General features: G+C 42.5%; 1 protein-coding gene across 6 annotated transcripts in view; it reads left to right on the top strand.

Moving 5' to 3' along the window:
• Nucleotides 1–297: 297 nt before the first annotated feature.
• The window catches only part of LOC307111319 (transducin-like enhancer protein 4), a 155,379-nt gene continuing 140,941 nt past the window's right edge, over nucleotides 298–14,735 (top strand). For 3 of the 6 annotated variants that reach the window (XM_079791113.1, XM_079791110.1, XM_079791109.1), the window contains exons 1-4: nucleotides 298–1,207; nucleotides 2,098–2,195; nucleotides 3,304–3,367; nucleotides 4,519–4,563. In XM_079791113.1, coding sequence (XP_079647239.1) covers nucleotides 1,163–1,207; nucleotides 2,098–2,195; nucleotides 3,304–3,367; nucleotides 4,519–4,563 — 252 coding nt within the window. In that variant the 5' untranslated portion in view covers nucleotides 298–1,162. Of the gene's footprint in view, nucleotides 1,208–1,591; nucleotides 1,775–2,097; nucleotides 2,196–3,303; nucleotides 3,368–4,518; nucleotides 4,564–14,735 lie in introns of those variants that run through there. The other 3 variants (XM_079791114.1, XM_079791111.1, XM_079791112.1) reach the window with 1 other exon arrangement.

Raw genomic sequence — 14,735 nt, 5'->3', positions numbered from 1 at the left:
AGCAGTGAAATGATGGGCAGTAACACAGAACGGCGATTAATGTTCAGCCATCTCTGATTGGTTGCTGGAGACGCCTACTGAGCCGAGGGTGGGCGGGGCGCTAGGAGAGCGCCCCAGAGCGGTCGCGTGGCGGGCCGGTGATTGTAGTCAATCTGCCCGAATCCTTAGCTGTAGTCGCCAGGGGCGCACTACATCTCCCGGGATGCCCCGCGGTCCCTCCGCGGACGGTTGTGAATATGTATCAGAATGTTAATGATTAGCTGATGCTAAATTTGGTCATAGAAGTCACCTACACAGAGCGTGTTGTTAGAGCTGTTCTGAGCGGCTGTTTGGGCTGTTGGCTGCTGTCTTCCCCCTCTCTCACACACTTGTATATTATTTTGAGGTGGTGTTCGCAGAGTTTCAAAGGGGAGAGAATTTTTTTAAAAAGCCGCAAGCGTTTCACTCTTATTTTTATAATCCCCTTCAATTGGGGGTTAAAAAAAAAAAAGACAAGAAAACAGGAAGGAAGAAAAATAAGGAAATGAGATGTGGTAAAAGAAGCTAAAAGGTGCCTTTTTAAAAGATCGTTGCTGTGAAGTGAAAAAAAAAAAATCTCCAGAGAAACCAAAAAGCACGGCCGAGACCTCTTCCGAACCAAAGGAGTTTGTGTTTGCTTTTAGGAAAGAAGAGAGCGATCATTCATTCGAAGGAATAACAACCAATTAAAAGACAAATAAAAAAAAGTTTGGAGTGGGACGCGGAGCGAGCGAGCAGGCGGGCGTCGCTGCCGGCGGGCGCTGGGGCACGAAGCCCTCACTTTCCGGGCCGGGGGAGCGGCGCGGCGGCGGCGGCGCCGGGCTCGGCGGAGCGAACGTCGGAGCGTTGCCGCGAGAGACGCGCGCCGGACAATGCCCGCGGCGGGCCAGTGACGCCCGCAGGGAATGTGGAGCGGCCCGGCTGCCCGCCCGCACCCAGCCGCCGCCGCCGCCGCCGCCGCCTCGGCTGTACGTTCCTGCTGCCCGCATCACGCGAGACCCGGCGGGGGTCGGGACCGCCCGAGCCGCCCCTCGGACCCGGCCGGCCGCAGCCGCAGCCGCCGCCGCCGCCTCCTCCTCCTCCGGGCCATTAAACCCAATGAGCCGCGCGCCTCTGCCCAGCGCAGCCCACTAAATCGGTTTGGATGATTCGCGACCTGAGCAAGATGTACCCGCAGACCAGACACCCGGTGAGTGCGGGCGGCGGGGGCGCGGGCTCGCCGAGGCGGCGGGAGATGCCCCGCGTCGCCCCTAGTGCGCCGAGTTGCGTCTGTGGTCGCAGGGGCGTGGAGGGCGGCTCGAACCCTGCGTCCCGCTCGGGGAGCTGCCCGCCACTCCTCTCCCCCCACCCCCCGCGCGGTGGCACTCTCGAAGAGGGGGTGCGGAGAGGCAATTGAGTTGTAGCCATTTTCTTATTGTTGTCTTTGAAGCCCCTGGAAGCTGTGCGGAGCCGTTTGTCGTCCCAGCGCCCCGACTCGGGGAGGAGGGGGGGGGGGGCGCGAGCGATGAAGGAGGCGCGACTCCGCGCCGGGGCGGGGAGGGCGCCCTCGGCGGCGGCGGCGGCGGCGGCGGCTGGTCCGGCGGCGGCTCGGGAGTGCGGGGCACCGGCCCCTACCGCTTCGGGCCCTGGGGACTAGCGAGCGAGCCAGCTAGCCGTCCAGCCGGAGAGGCTGGTGGCCTCGTCCCGCCCTCCCTAGACCCGGCTGCGGCCCGACGCCATGGCGCGAGTCCCCCCGACGGGCCAGTTTCGATTCCGGGTGGGGAGACCGAGTGGCTGGGTGCGCCGGACCCTGGGCGCACGCAGTTGGCGAGGGAGGGGAGCGGGGTCTCGCACCCGCGGCGTCCGGGGCGGGTAGGATGACGCGGGGGCCCGGGGTCACCCGAAACCGGCTCCTGCGGGGCTGTGCGGCGAAGTGGGGGTGGCGGGAGGAGAGTTTTCATCGCTCTTTGCCTGCCTGAGCGGTGTCCCCCCCCCCGAACCCCCCCCCCCCCCCCCCTAGCGCCGCGTGGTGTGTTTTCTCCCATCTCTTGGCCTCGCCTGTGATGTGGGCTAATTAAATATTTTATTGTTGTTCTTTAGGCACCGCATCAGCCTGCTCAACCCTTTAAATTTACAATATCCGAGTCCTGTGATCGGATTAAGGAAGAGTTTCAGTTTTTACAGGCTCAGTATCACAGGTAATGATATTTACTTTAGCTGATCCTCCTGTTTGCTTAGCTCTTGTCTCCCCCCCTCCCCCACATATACACACAAACAGCCCCCCCATCGGCCCCCCCCCCCTACAAATGCATTACTATAATTTTTCCTTGTGGGCAGAAAGGGCATGTCAAGGCCTCTTTTTCTTAGGCAGGTGGAAAGAAATTAAGCATTTCCTCCCTTCTCCCTCCCGTAAATTAAAAAAAAAAAAAAAAAGGAGGCAGAACAATTGAAACTGGAGAGACTTGGAAAACGCTGAGGCTAAACTTTCGGTATTGATTATTGGGGCCAGGAGAATGGAAGGTTGGGAAGATTCTGGGGCCTTTTGACTTCCTTGGTTCTTTATTACTCCGGGCTTGATTCCTTCTCACTTCTTTCTGCCATTTCACTGAAATACCAGGAGCCGCGAGCTCTGGGAAGTCACAAGTGAGCGATTTCATTACTTTTAAGACGAAAAAAGAATTTTTTATTATTTTTTGGGAAAGGATCAGTAGGCTTCGATTGCCATGGAAATATTTTTCTTTCACTGGCTTCTAAGTGACATGTAATTCTTATTTTATAAATGCAAGAACCAAAACAAGTCACTGAACCCAATCCACACTTTGCCCCCTGGGTGGTGGTATTCAACTTGTCTCTGTTTTGGAGGGAAAAAAAGAAGACATCATTCATAAGGGATGGCTTGATTCATATTTTCATTAATCTCACCGTGGAACATTAAAGAAAAAATTCCCTTGTGACATTTTGGGGGACTTATTGTGCTCGGATATGTAGACATTGATGTTTATTTTCTTGTTTTTTTTATTAAGTGAATTTAGTGAATATTCAAGTCTGGATGAGGTTCCGGAATTAAATTGGAGGGTTTTTGTTTGTTTGTTTTTCTTAAAACAAAACCCCCACAGTTGATTCTCATTGAAAGGGCAAGTCCAGGCTGTTTCCAATCATCCCCTTTCTCTCCTGCCTCACCTTGAATAATGAGGGTGGTATTTAAGATAGTTGACTTGGTGTTTTGTAGGAGAGAATGTGTCTTTACATTTAAAGGATGTAAGTCAAGATCTGTGTTGTACTTAGATTTCCTTATGTCTTGAACAGCCTGAAGCTAGAATGTGAGAAACTGGCCAGTGAGAAGACCGAGATGCAGCGGCATTATGTCATGGTAAGAAAACTGTGTCATAGATTCATAGTGTCTAATAGTTTTTGATATCGAGAGCAAGAATACCTTCACATTGCTAGAGGATGCAGGGTAGATCACAGTCTCAGTGTCAGTGAAGTTGAGGTTGTGGGATTGTGACCATTAGCAACCTGTAATTCCAGGACATTACAACTTGCCTCTGATAACCAGCTTTGATTTGAAATTTCAAAAAGTTCACCTGCACGGGGTATAATTTTCTGTGTTTGTTTCTACAGATTAGGAAAAAACAACACCCCACCTCATTTATGTTTTATTTAGAGTCACAAGCAAAATGTTTTTGTTAGTGGTTTTCTTTGTTGTCTTATTGCTTTTGCTCCAAACAATTTTAACCAGTTTTTCTGGAAACTGTTGAAATTTTAATGTTTGTTTTATTTTTAAGGATGACAGATAACAAAAGACACCAGATACCTTTTTAAATTTCCCCCACTCTATGTTACTAGTGTGTGTGTTGTGCGTTTCAATTTCCACATTGGTTTGAGGAGTGTTGTCATTTGTATAACCAAATTTCTATAATGCCAGTCATACCACATGTTCAAAAAAATCAGATCTGCTTTTTCAAAAGTATTACCAAGCATATTTTTATGCTTGTTCATAAAGGATCCAGAGTAACTCATTCATTTCCTGTCAAGCCTTTTTCCTTTTAATGTATGAATATTAGCAGTGCACCAGGTCTTCGAAACTGAACTCTGAAGTAGCATTACCTTTTTGAACAGTTCTTTCAAAGCATCTGCATTTGTCTGAGACATATATTTGCGATTAACTTGTCTGCTGTGCCTAGGAAATAGAGACTCCGTGGCACCAAATTTTCATCAGACCTTTTTCATTCTCCTGCTTGTGATATATAAAGACAACCAGAGCTGTTTAGAATGCTCTGTTTGAACTTGATTTTCTCAGTTTTGTGAGTTATTCTCTTAGAGTCCCTGTTTTAGGGTGGCATCTAGTTTATTAGGCTGAAGGTAGTGGTAGAATGTTTCTCTTTTAACAGCATAGGCATGGATATTTGGTTTAGGTGAGGCTTTTATGTTTGTTTTAAACATACTTGGGGGCATTTTGAACAAACAAGGGAGATTGTTTGATGAAAGACATAAAGTTAATTGCTTTTCCTTCTTTGACAGTATTATGAGATGTCCTATGGGTTGAATATAGAAATGCACAAGCAGGTGAGTTATTTATTTCTTTATAACCATTTTAAATGACATTTTGGGAAGAAACTTGTATGTTTTGTAGTGTTATGCACATTTTTGTAACTACAGTATTTTAAAAGACGACTGGTGAGAATGCTATTTTTTCAGGTGTGGTTTTCCCATTTTTGTATGTATTATTTTAATTTTATTCATTTAAAAAAGTGATTTAAAATGTCTGCTGCATATTCAACTTTGTACCCTTTTGAAAGTAGGATGCTAAATTTTAAAATAGATTTTATTTTTCATTTGAAAGAGTTAATTTTATGTATTTCGGGCATTGCAAACTTGTTAAGAGTTTTTCTTGGAAAATATTAAAAAGGAAAACTAAACTGTGTGGATCCTCATTGGCTTGGTGTGAAAGAATAGATAGAGGGTGAGCTGGGAGGATCAAAATGAAATCTGTGGCGCAACGAAAGAAATTGATGTAAAATCTTTGTACAGGTCCCCCTGAGGCTATTTAGTTGGATTTTACCTTTTGTTACTTCCAAAATTTGTACCGCATAAACACGGCTGATAGGAGGATGTAAGGTTCAACACTGGGTCTTGAAACCTATTAATTAGTACGGCCAAAAAAGGATAAGAAAAAAGATAATCATTAGTCAGAAAGCATTGAAAAGTGTGATTCAAACAGCCTGTGTGCGCGCGCGCGCGTGTGTGTGTGTGTGTGTGTGTGTGTGTGTGCGCGCGTGTGTGTGTGTGTGTGTGTAAAATGGCTTATATTTCCCGGATAGAAAAACAGCATATACATAAGAACATTGTTTGGCAATAATAATTCCTCTAGGAGACATTTGTTTTTTGAAAGTGCTTCAGGTCTGTTTCAACCATTTCGGAGTTAGGTGTGTATGTGTTTACCTGCTGGGATAAGATGAGGGAAACTTAATGCTTTTCATCTCTTATTATATTCAGGGTGGATGTCACTACCTTCTAGGTTTAAAAAATATGAAGTGATCACACATTATTAGGCTTTTATTACTTATGGATTCCTTTTTGGATGTAGTTAATTACCCTGTACTCAATATACTCAGCAGAGTTTTAAAAGATAACTGTTAGATAATAAGTGATCAGATAGGCAGTATTTGAAAAAGTTGGGGGGAAAAATGAGTTCTTACACTGAGGAGTTTTTATTTCAGATACCTTTTTTACTTTATATGCTATTTGGTTATGTCAATGTTAACATTATAATATAGTTTGCTCCATGTTAAAATTAGATTCTTATTTTGGCATCTTTGCCATTTCTGTTTAGATTAGTAATGTAAATATCTCCTGCTTAAACAAAACCCATGAAGCTTATGGTTGGACTCCCCGTAGCTCTACCTTACAGGAATAAATTACATGAGACATACTATTTGTTAATTATCCTCATTACATGTCATTTTAGGTCTGAATCTTGTATACAACTTGTCTTTTTTTTTTGTCCTCACCCCACCATCCAAGATTAATTGGTGTCTTTTTAAAGATTGTACCAGATGATTAATGTCCCTTTATTTGTTCTCCTGTATCTTATTTACCATAGCCAGTTAGCTTCCAGGTCTTTCTGTACCATTTACAGGATGCACAGAGTTGATATTATTTGGCTGTATGTATTTTTTTTGGTGGGGGAGGGCCTGTATGGGAGATCCCTTAATTTTGCACATTTTATGCTTTTGTAATTCTGTCATTTTCTTCCCCAACTGGCCTCAAATGCTATCTATTTAAAATTGAGAATGGAGTACATTTTCCCTTTTTTTCTCTTGCTTTTAAATTCAATCATATCAAGAATCCTGAGGGCAGTTTATCACATTATGAAATACAGACAGCCCTGCAAACCACCTACTTATTATATTTTCTTTCTTTTCCCCCTTAAGCACAGAGGCATATCTGTCTTTATTTGTTTTCCTAGGCAGACAGCCTTAGTTCCTCTTGGCCTCTCTTCCAGATGCACTCCTTGGATGCCCTCATAATGGAAAGCAGCAATAATGCAGGGAAGTTGCCCTGCGGCATAATTGGGCCTCGTTCTCAAGATCGGGTTAGGCTTATTCACTTATTAGATTTGAGTCTCTGAAGGGTTCAAGAGTAGGAGTCCCCGGAGTCCTTGGAAGCACCCTAGTAATCGGTGGCCCTGATATTTGAAACCTCTGTGTATTTTTTTGGTTAATGCTCCTGTTCTTCTTGGCTGCTGCCCGCCACAGAGTATTTATTTTTAGAGAAATTTTTCATTGGAACAGAAAATGATGGCTGTGATGGAGTCATGACTCTGTGACTTAGCAAATTGATCAAAGGATAAAAGCACAAAGCAGTGACAAACAGGGTTGGGGGTCTGGTATTATGGCCCCTCCCCTTTCTGTATGATGCTCATTGTCAGTCACCCTGTGTTGATTCTGATAGAGGACTATAAAGTGAAACCTATGGGGAATTTGTCATTCTGAAATGAAAGCTAATGTAATTAGTACCAATTAAAGTACATTTAGTAAATTGGATTTAATCTTAATTAAGCCTGCATAATGTTGCCAATTTTTAACAATTATGTTTGAGAACATAATTAATTTAAATTTTGGTAACTGAGTAAATAGCATTAGTCTGGTAGAATTAGTTGAATTTTTTTTAAAGGGGAACTTGGTGACATGATATGGAATTAGAGCATAAAATATGAATCTAATTTCTGGCAATCTTTAGTAGGATTGATAGAGCTGAGCAGATGAAGCTGGGGAAAACCCCCAGGAAAGTTAGGGAGGAGTGTTCTAGGCTGTAACGTGAGTTCATGCTTCGCCACTGTCTTATGTTCTAGTATGAAAGTGAAGGTGACAAATGGGACATGGTTAGAAATGACACGTTTTATTGTGATGTCTTCATAATGGGATTTTTAATAATGAAAGGACATTGGTGTTTATTCCCTAAGGATTTTCCTAAGTGTAGAGTTGTGTTTTGTTTGTGGATAGGGCATTTTACCCATCATTTAGTTGTTACTTTTTTTGCTGATTGTTCCTTTTTATAAATACAGTGTGGCTTCTAAATGGGTCAGTGACCGTGGGCAGAACAGGGTGATGCATGCAGTTGATAACATTGCTAAATGCTACTTGTTCCCAACCTTCACCTGTAATGCTGTAATTAAAGAAGACTGCCCTGATTTAATCTGACAACAGTAGTTACGACTTTAAAAAGTGAATATTGGATGCAGATTAGGCAAAATAGGTAGTATGTGAATTCATCCTCTAGGAACTGTAAATGGAGATGAACTTACCACATTTTGAGAACATCTCCTGACTTCCTCATAGTTAATATTCTGTAGTCTGAAGCTCTCTTTGCTTCATAAAAATTTAGCTTAGTATTTGAATGTTAGAAATTAGAACATTTTAGAAATCTGTAACACTTAGAACCTAAAAAAGTACTACATATTTATATATGCATGTGTGTGTATAAATGCATGTGTGTATGCATGTATATATGTAGATACATAAAGTTACTATTTTTTAAAAATCTGAGCAAGAAAACTCCTGTTTCACTCCAAGCCATGTAACTTTTATTATGAGATTTGGGCCGCAACCATTTGAGTGCTGCTAAAATATTAATTGAATAGAAATGAAAGGGCCTTGCCAGCTGATAGGATATCATAATTGTAGCCTCTCTGGTCGATGGTAAATGATGATAAATGACATTAGGAACCTTTTAGCAAACTGTAATAACTACAAGGAGGGGAGCAGTATGGATTTGCATTATATCTGATACCCTCTAGTACCAAGTGGATTGCCAATACTGCTTGTTTAGCATTTTCTAAGGGCAATAGGATATTGATTTCTGACTTACAAGGAACAGCTCTATTTTCACCATTGAAAAGTATTGCAGGTTGTTAAGAAGAAATTGACTTGAAGAGGCCGACTGCTGCCCATCATGGAGCAAATAAAGCAAAACTGCCGAAGCATGGTGGAGCAGTGAGACGGGCCCTCAGCAATTTGTTGCTATTAATTTACCATGCTCGACAGCAAATCAATCGGCATCTACTTCATCTGCTGGAGAAAATGCTGTCCAGGGCAGATAAAAGGCTCGGCATGGTAAAGAGAATAGACTGGATTGGCCAAAAAGAGGCTGCAGTTAATGTGTAAATAAGTGAAATCAAGGCCACAGTTGCAGAGGAAGCTGTTGTTAATTAGGTTGGTGCTTTTTCGTGAACTATTTTAGAAAGCAGCTGAGGATTTGGAGAGTAAAAAGAGATTTATTGAGGTTGAAGTAATATATGACTGGCATGACATTGCAGCTTTGAGTGTACTTGATTCTAGGGTGCAGTAAATTTATTCCAGTGCTTGCAATGGAAGTCAGTTTGTTTAAAGTTCTGTTTAAACCAGATTTCCCATAAGAAAACTTTTCTTTTGAGCATTACTGATTTCTTGCACATCTCCTGTGTTAGATTGTATATGGTTAGATTTGCAGGAGTAGGTGTTTGAGAATGTAGGCAAAAATGTGTCTTGTATTCTTACACAATGACTATGATTTTTAGAAAAGGATGTGATTAAACTTGTATAATGAAAGTGAACTATTAGAGCTCAGGTGTTCTATCTGAAAGTACTTAATAAAACAATAAAAATTTAGCTGAGGGAACTTTTTTTTTTTTGGCTGTATAAACACTGGTAAATAATCTAGAGGGGGTGAACAGTGAGTGGATAGACTCTACTAGTCTGGAAAATCCCAAAGAGAGATTATAAGTGAAATTTTGATGACTGCAGAAAAACTCCAGGTACTATTAGGTGATCATGCCCATGTATGATGTGGGATTATTTGCATTTTTATTTTTTTTTTCATTAAGGTTTAAAGCCATTTTTTCCAATTTAAGATTACTCATACTTTAATAATAAAAGCCTAAAATGCAAATAGACCAAACAGCGGAACAACTGGTCACTATGACGTGCACTGACCACCAGGGGACAGACGCTCAACGCAGGAGCTGCCCCAAGCCTGCAGGCCCCAGGCCAGCCAAGGCGGATGCCAGCAGGCCCCCCCCCCCCCCCCCCCCCATCGCCCCGCCTGTCGCCCCACAGATCGGCCCTGATTGCCGGTCAGGCCTAGGGATCCTACCCATGCATGAATTTCATGCATCGGGCCTCTAGTACTTCAATAATATTCCACAATTATTAGTAGCCAAATGTGTGTTATTGGTGGTTTTTTTTTTTTTTTTCTTCCTGCTGCTCTGATTTGGGCATTTTTGAGGGTAGGAAGACAACTGCTGCCCTGTTTGGTAAATCTAGATATATGTAGATTTTGTTATATTTCTTACAAAACAGAGAGAGGAGCTAGCATTAGGACAGTTGATACCAAGTGACAGTGCCTTGGGCAGGACCCAGTGATCTGTCATTTTATTTGTCACAGAATCTTCAAAAGAAGCATATCTGGTCGAGGAAATTTTACCTGTTAGGGTATGTGCATAATTAGGAGTGTTTTCTGGATGTCATAGGTTTTCCCCCCTTTTTTCTTGCACGTTGTGTTCTTAATTTTCTCATTCTTGAGTTCTCATAGGATATCTGAATATGTTTCACCTACAGCAGTAATTGTGGAGTAGAATTGGAATTTCCTTTTAATGGAAGTGAATGTTTATGATACTGGTATATCTACCACATGCTTACCACTGATGGGGCACGTTGCCAAGATACTTTAATTCTCAGAATGATTCTAAGAAAGGGATTATGTCCAGTAAAGGATGATTATACTGGATCAGATCTGTATAAGGGTGATACAGTTATTAGGTAGTGGATTCAGGATTTAGGATGAATTTACCCGGGAGGATGTCTCCTAAGAGATGGGTCTGCGCAGGTTGGAGATTCAGCCTCTGTTCATTTCAGGAATGGAGAGTCTCTGGAAGGCTGGGAGAGTCCTTGGGTTTGTCCTTGAGTCACTGAACTTCAGGCTTATACCCAGAACTCCTGGGTTGATGTTCTCTGCAGCTCTGCCTACACAGAGTTAGAAAGTTGGGCCTGGACTCCATCCAGACTGTTTTTAGTGGCTAAGAAGGCAGGCGATGCTTTCTTTGACATGGAGTTTCCCCACAAATGGGGCAAAGAACTGTTTGCTTATCAAGATCTCCTTTGCTTCCTCCCTGGGCAACCTATTTCTCATTTGTTTATAAACTTGCTCTTCCATTTAACTTTTATCTTTTCCTTGTGGCTTCTAAAACTATGCCTGAAGACAAGAGGCTGTTTGTTAATCACCATCTTGTGGGTTTTTGAAGGGGGAAGCTGAGAGGGGAAAATGTGATGTTTTGTGGCCTCTTTGTAGTTCAGAAAGAGGTTTTTAGTTGCAGAAAATCACACGCAACTCCAACTTAAATGAAGGCAAATGTTTTGCTGTTATTGTTAAAAGATTTGCAGCATTCAAACAAAGGGATATTTCCTTGTCACTGCCCCATATTCTCTGCTGGATATCGTTTATTTATTTTTTTGTTTTGTTGGGCAAAGTTCTTTGTATCCTAAGTAATACTCCTTTAAGCTAGGTTGGACTAATGGGCTGAGAATAAGAAGAGTCTTACTGGTAGGTACTGTTGCAGCCTCCTTGGAGAAGTCAAGATAGTGCAGGCACCGGCATTATCTCACATTCTTCATTTAATCTTTCCTAGAATTTTTCTTTTTAAAAAAAATCTTTTTGCACAATCGAATAGGTAAAGTCATATGGGAATTAAATGTTTAAAATGTGCACTTAGGAGTTATTTGTTTTTAATGAGAACATTTTTATTGCCTTTGATTTGACTGGTTAGTCTGGTTTATCACTTCAGCAATAGTGTATTTGATGGCTATGGAGCCCGTGAAAGGAATGTGATATTTAGAAGGTCCTTTCCCTTGACCCCTCCCCCCACTTCCTCTTAGAGAACTTGAGCACTGCAGCAATGGTAGCACACCCAGGGCCCTGTGGCAAGGGTATCATCAGTTTGGCGAGAGTGGCTGTTAGGTGCCCGCAACTGAGTATTTCCACTGGTGATGACAGTCTGCAAGGCTTAGGACCTGACTTGTGTGGAATAAGTGCACTGCAAACAGTTCATGAAATTATTGCTCTACTTTAAGGGGGAAGGGCCTCAAAACTTATAGTCAAACAAAAATTGGAGTTGTTTTGACTTTGCCTTAGTAACAGCTGCTCGTGGTAGTTGTTTTATGTCTGTAAAGAGGGATTTAGCTGGCATTCATCAACGCAAATCTGTATACCCTCTCTGTTTTCATTGGACTTGACCCAGCGCTTATGCCAAGCTCTTGCTGTTTCTTTACCACCAAGCCAAAACTTTCCTCAGAGAGTTGCAGTGTGTAATCTGTATTCGATCCAGGGGGACGAAGGTCAAGGTGTGAATTTTCTTAGCTGGCTTGTCAAAGAAGCAGAAGAGAAATCCTTCCTCACGCCCCCTTGGTATTCTGTTTTCTGGTGAGTAGATCAGTTTGTCTTCACTTCTGAGGATTTTGCCCACAAGTACTTTACAGTTGGTATTGTGAAGGGAGCTTCTGTGTTTCATGGAAAGAAAGGATGGCTGCTGTGCTGGCGCAGGCCTTGGGCTCCATTCACAGCCTGGCTGGTCCCAATGTGCCTCAGGTCCTGCTGTGACCTGGTATTTGCAGCAACTTAGGCAGTGAGAGGTTCAGGGAAGGGAGGTGGATATTGACTTTCTGGGTTTTTGGGTTTTTTTTTAGCAAGCTTATTTCAGTTACTATTCTAATTAGGATTCTTTTCTTATTTTCTGATATGCGTCCTGCTATGTATGGATTATTTTGGTTAAAGAATTTGAAAATGCAAGGACATATAACTGGAAAGAATAATGATCGGAGAAATTATAAACTCTAGTAGTCTTTCTTTACAGAGAGCTTAAGGCATTTTATATGTTCTTCTTAACCTTCCTGGTGTTCCTATAAAGCAAGTAGCAAGCTTGGATCCATGTACTTATTTAAATAGCCTCTGTTGGTGGAGTACCCGACAGTTTGCCAAGCAGTGTCATTCCAATGGCCTTCTTAAACAGATGACACTGAGGCTTAAGGGCTTAGACTAGCCCAGTGTCAAGAGTATTGGAGGATCAGCATGCTAGTGGGGACACCAGGATTTATGTAGGTCTGCGAACGGCCCGAGGTTGCATAGCCAGAGTCTCTGGCAGAAAAGAAAATGGGCTCCTTTCACTGATCATCCTGTGTTCAGACAGCAAATAGTGTGCTTGTTTCTATGATGTTCTTGACGCTATGCAATATGAGGAGCAAGGGGTGCTACTGGCAGTCTAGGAGGTGTTACAGTATCATCTCTAGCTAGAGATCTGATATGTGTGTTTGTGCGTGAGTACAAAGCCTCTGTCTTCTTCCTTCTAGGCTTGGCCTTGCCCAAAGGGAGGCTAGGATCCACAACTTAAAATATGAAGTCTAGATCCCCTTTTAGCAAAGTGCTTAATAAAACTGGCTGTTCCTGCATTCCTAAAGTGTATTGTGCAGGCACAATGTACTAGATATAAACTTCTTGCCGGTCTCCCCTGTCCCACTAAAAGGTAAACTCCATGGGAACAGGGGTGTGGATTGTTTTCTGTTGTGTCCCTGGTGCTGAGAACTGTGCCTCTCACACAGTAGGTTCTCAGGAAATATTTGGTGAATAAGGGAATACTTGCATTCAGATTGAGCTAGCCAAGAATATATGTGGTTTAATAATTTTAAGGATATATATCAGTTGCTGGATAACAAATGCAGAGCTTCCAAACTTAGATAAGCCTGTGGTACCTATTTGTTAAATTTGTGGAAAAGTGCAAGGCAGAAAGGAAAGTAAAAGCAACTGAATTTGGTGTGCCTTTCAGGAGAGAGTTAGGCTAGTTGCAGTAGAGTTTATTTTAGCATGTGGAATCTGCTTTTTTGAAAATGCAAACATGAATCCTTCCTAACTGAATTTAAAATTCAGTTTGAACATCACTCTATCACTAGTCACTGTGTATGAAGAATTCTTGTACTATTAATAGGTCATTGTGCATGTGGTTTGAGTGAGTGTGGGGAGATATTGATCTTAACTACACTGTGGTGTGTTCAGCTAACTTCCCTGCAAATCGGTAAAAGTGTAAGCTTCTAGTTCTTTTCAAGGGACAAGGAACTTTGAAGACATGTGTTTTTTATTAGTGAAGATGGGATAGTGTTGTTGAATGAGTAATAATCATAGCAAAAAGCTATTTTAGAGAGCTTAGCTTATCGTGAGGTAATATTTTACTTAGTCTCTCAACAACTTTCTGAGATTATAATTGATTATATTTCTATTTTATATATGAGGAGGCTGAGATGTAGCTAAATTAAATAATTTGAGATCAGCCAGCCAGTAAAATAGGTCCTGGGTTTTGACTCAATTTCAGATCACTGATATGATAGTTTTTTCTGCTCTATCCCAAATGCTTCATTTGGAACACTGTGATTACCAGCATACTCTGCTATCTCTCCTAGAATACTTGATTGGTCAGAGCATTCAGATTCTAGTTCTGACCTTGCTGGTATCCAGCTGTGTGATATTGCCTAGTACCTTAACTTCTCAGGACTGTTCTTTTCAACTTAAAATTAGAGTGTAAGTGAAGACCAAGATCTCTTTTAGCTCCTTCGGTCTAAGGTGACTGTTTGGTTTTAGTTTGTTTATTTTCTGTGACCTAACGAACAGAAATTGAGACATCTATCACTTCTTTTAGTCTCAGAAAGTTCCTTTTAACAATTATTTTCAAAGTTCCTTTAACAATTATTTTTTAAGTCCAAAATTAACCTAGTAAAGCTATGAATATAAATGGATATCTATCTGCATTATATATAGTACTTTATATTTTATTTACACATGGTGGGACAAAAGTAGGTTTACAGTTGTGAGTATGGGAAATAGTTTATTCTTGTATTATTTATTAACTAGGGGCCCAGTTAATGAATTCGTGCACCTTGAAAGGAACTGTGGGCCGAGAAGGTGCTGTAGGCACAGGGGTGGGTCTTGGCCCATCTGCTGCGCACCCGTCTGGCCCCTCCCGCCTCGGCCCCCGGTCTACTGTCGGTGGCCAGCCCCACTCCCACCGCTGCTGCTCCCATGCACTGACAGCACCGGCCCCGCTCGTACCCGCTGATGGCGCAGAGTGATTGGGGCCAGAGCCAGCAGCAGGTGCGAGTGGCAGCTGCTGCCCTGATCACCCCTCAGGAGCAGGGGTAGGTGGAGAAGCCCTCGGGCGATTG

This window comes from Cnephaeus nilssonii, assembly GCF_951640355.1.
Source record: "Cnephaeus nilssonii genome assembly, chromosome: 14".
Taxonomy (NCBI): domain Eukaryota; kingdom Metazoa; phylum Chordata; class Mammalia; order Chiroptera; family Vespertilionidae; genus Cnephaeus; species Cnephaeus nilssonii.
The sequence above is the reverse complement of the archived record's forward strand: the minus strand, read 5'-3'. Positions and strand labels throughout refer to the sequence as shown.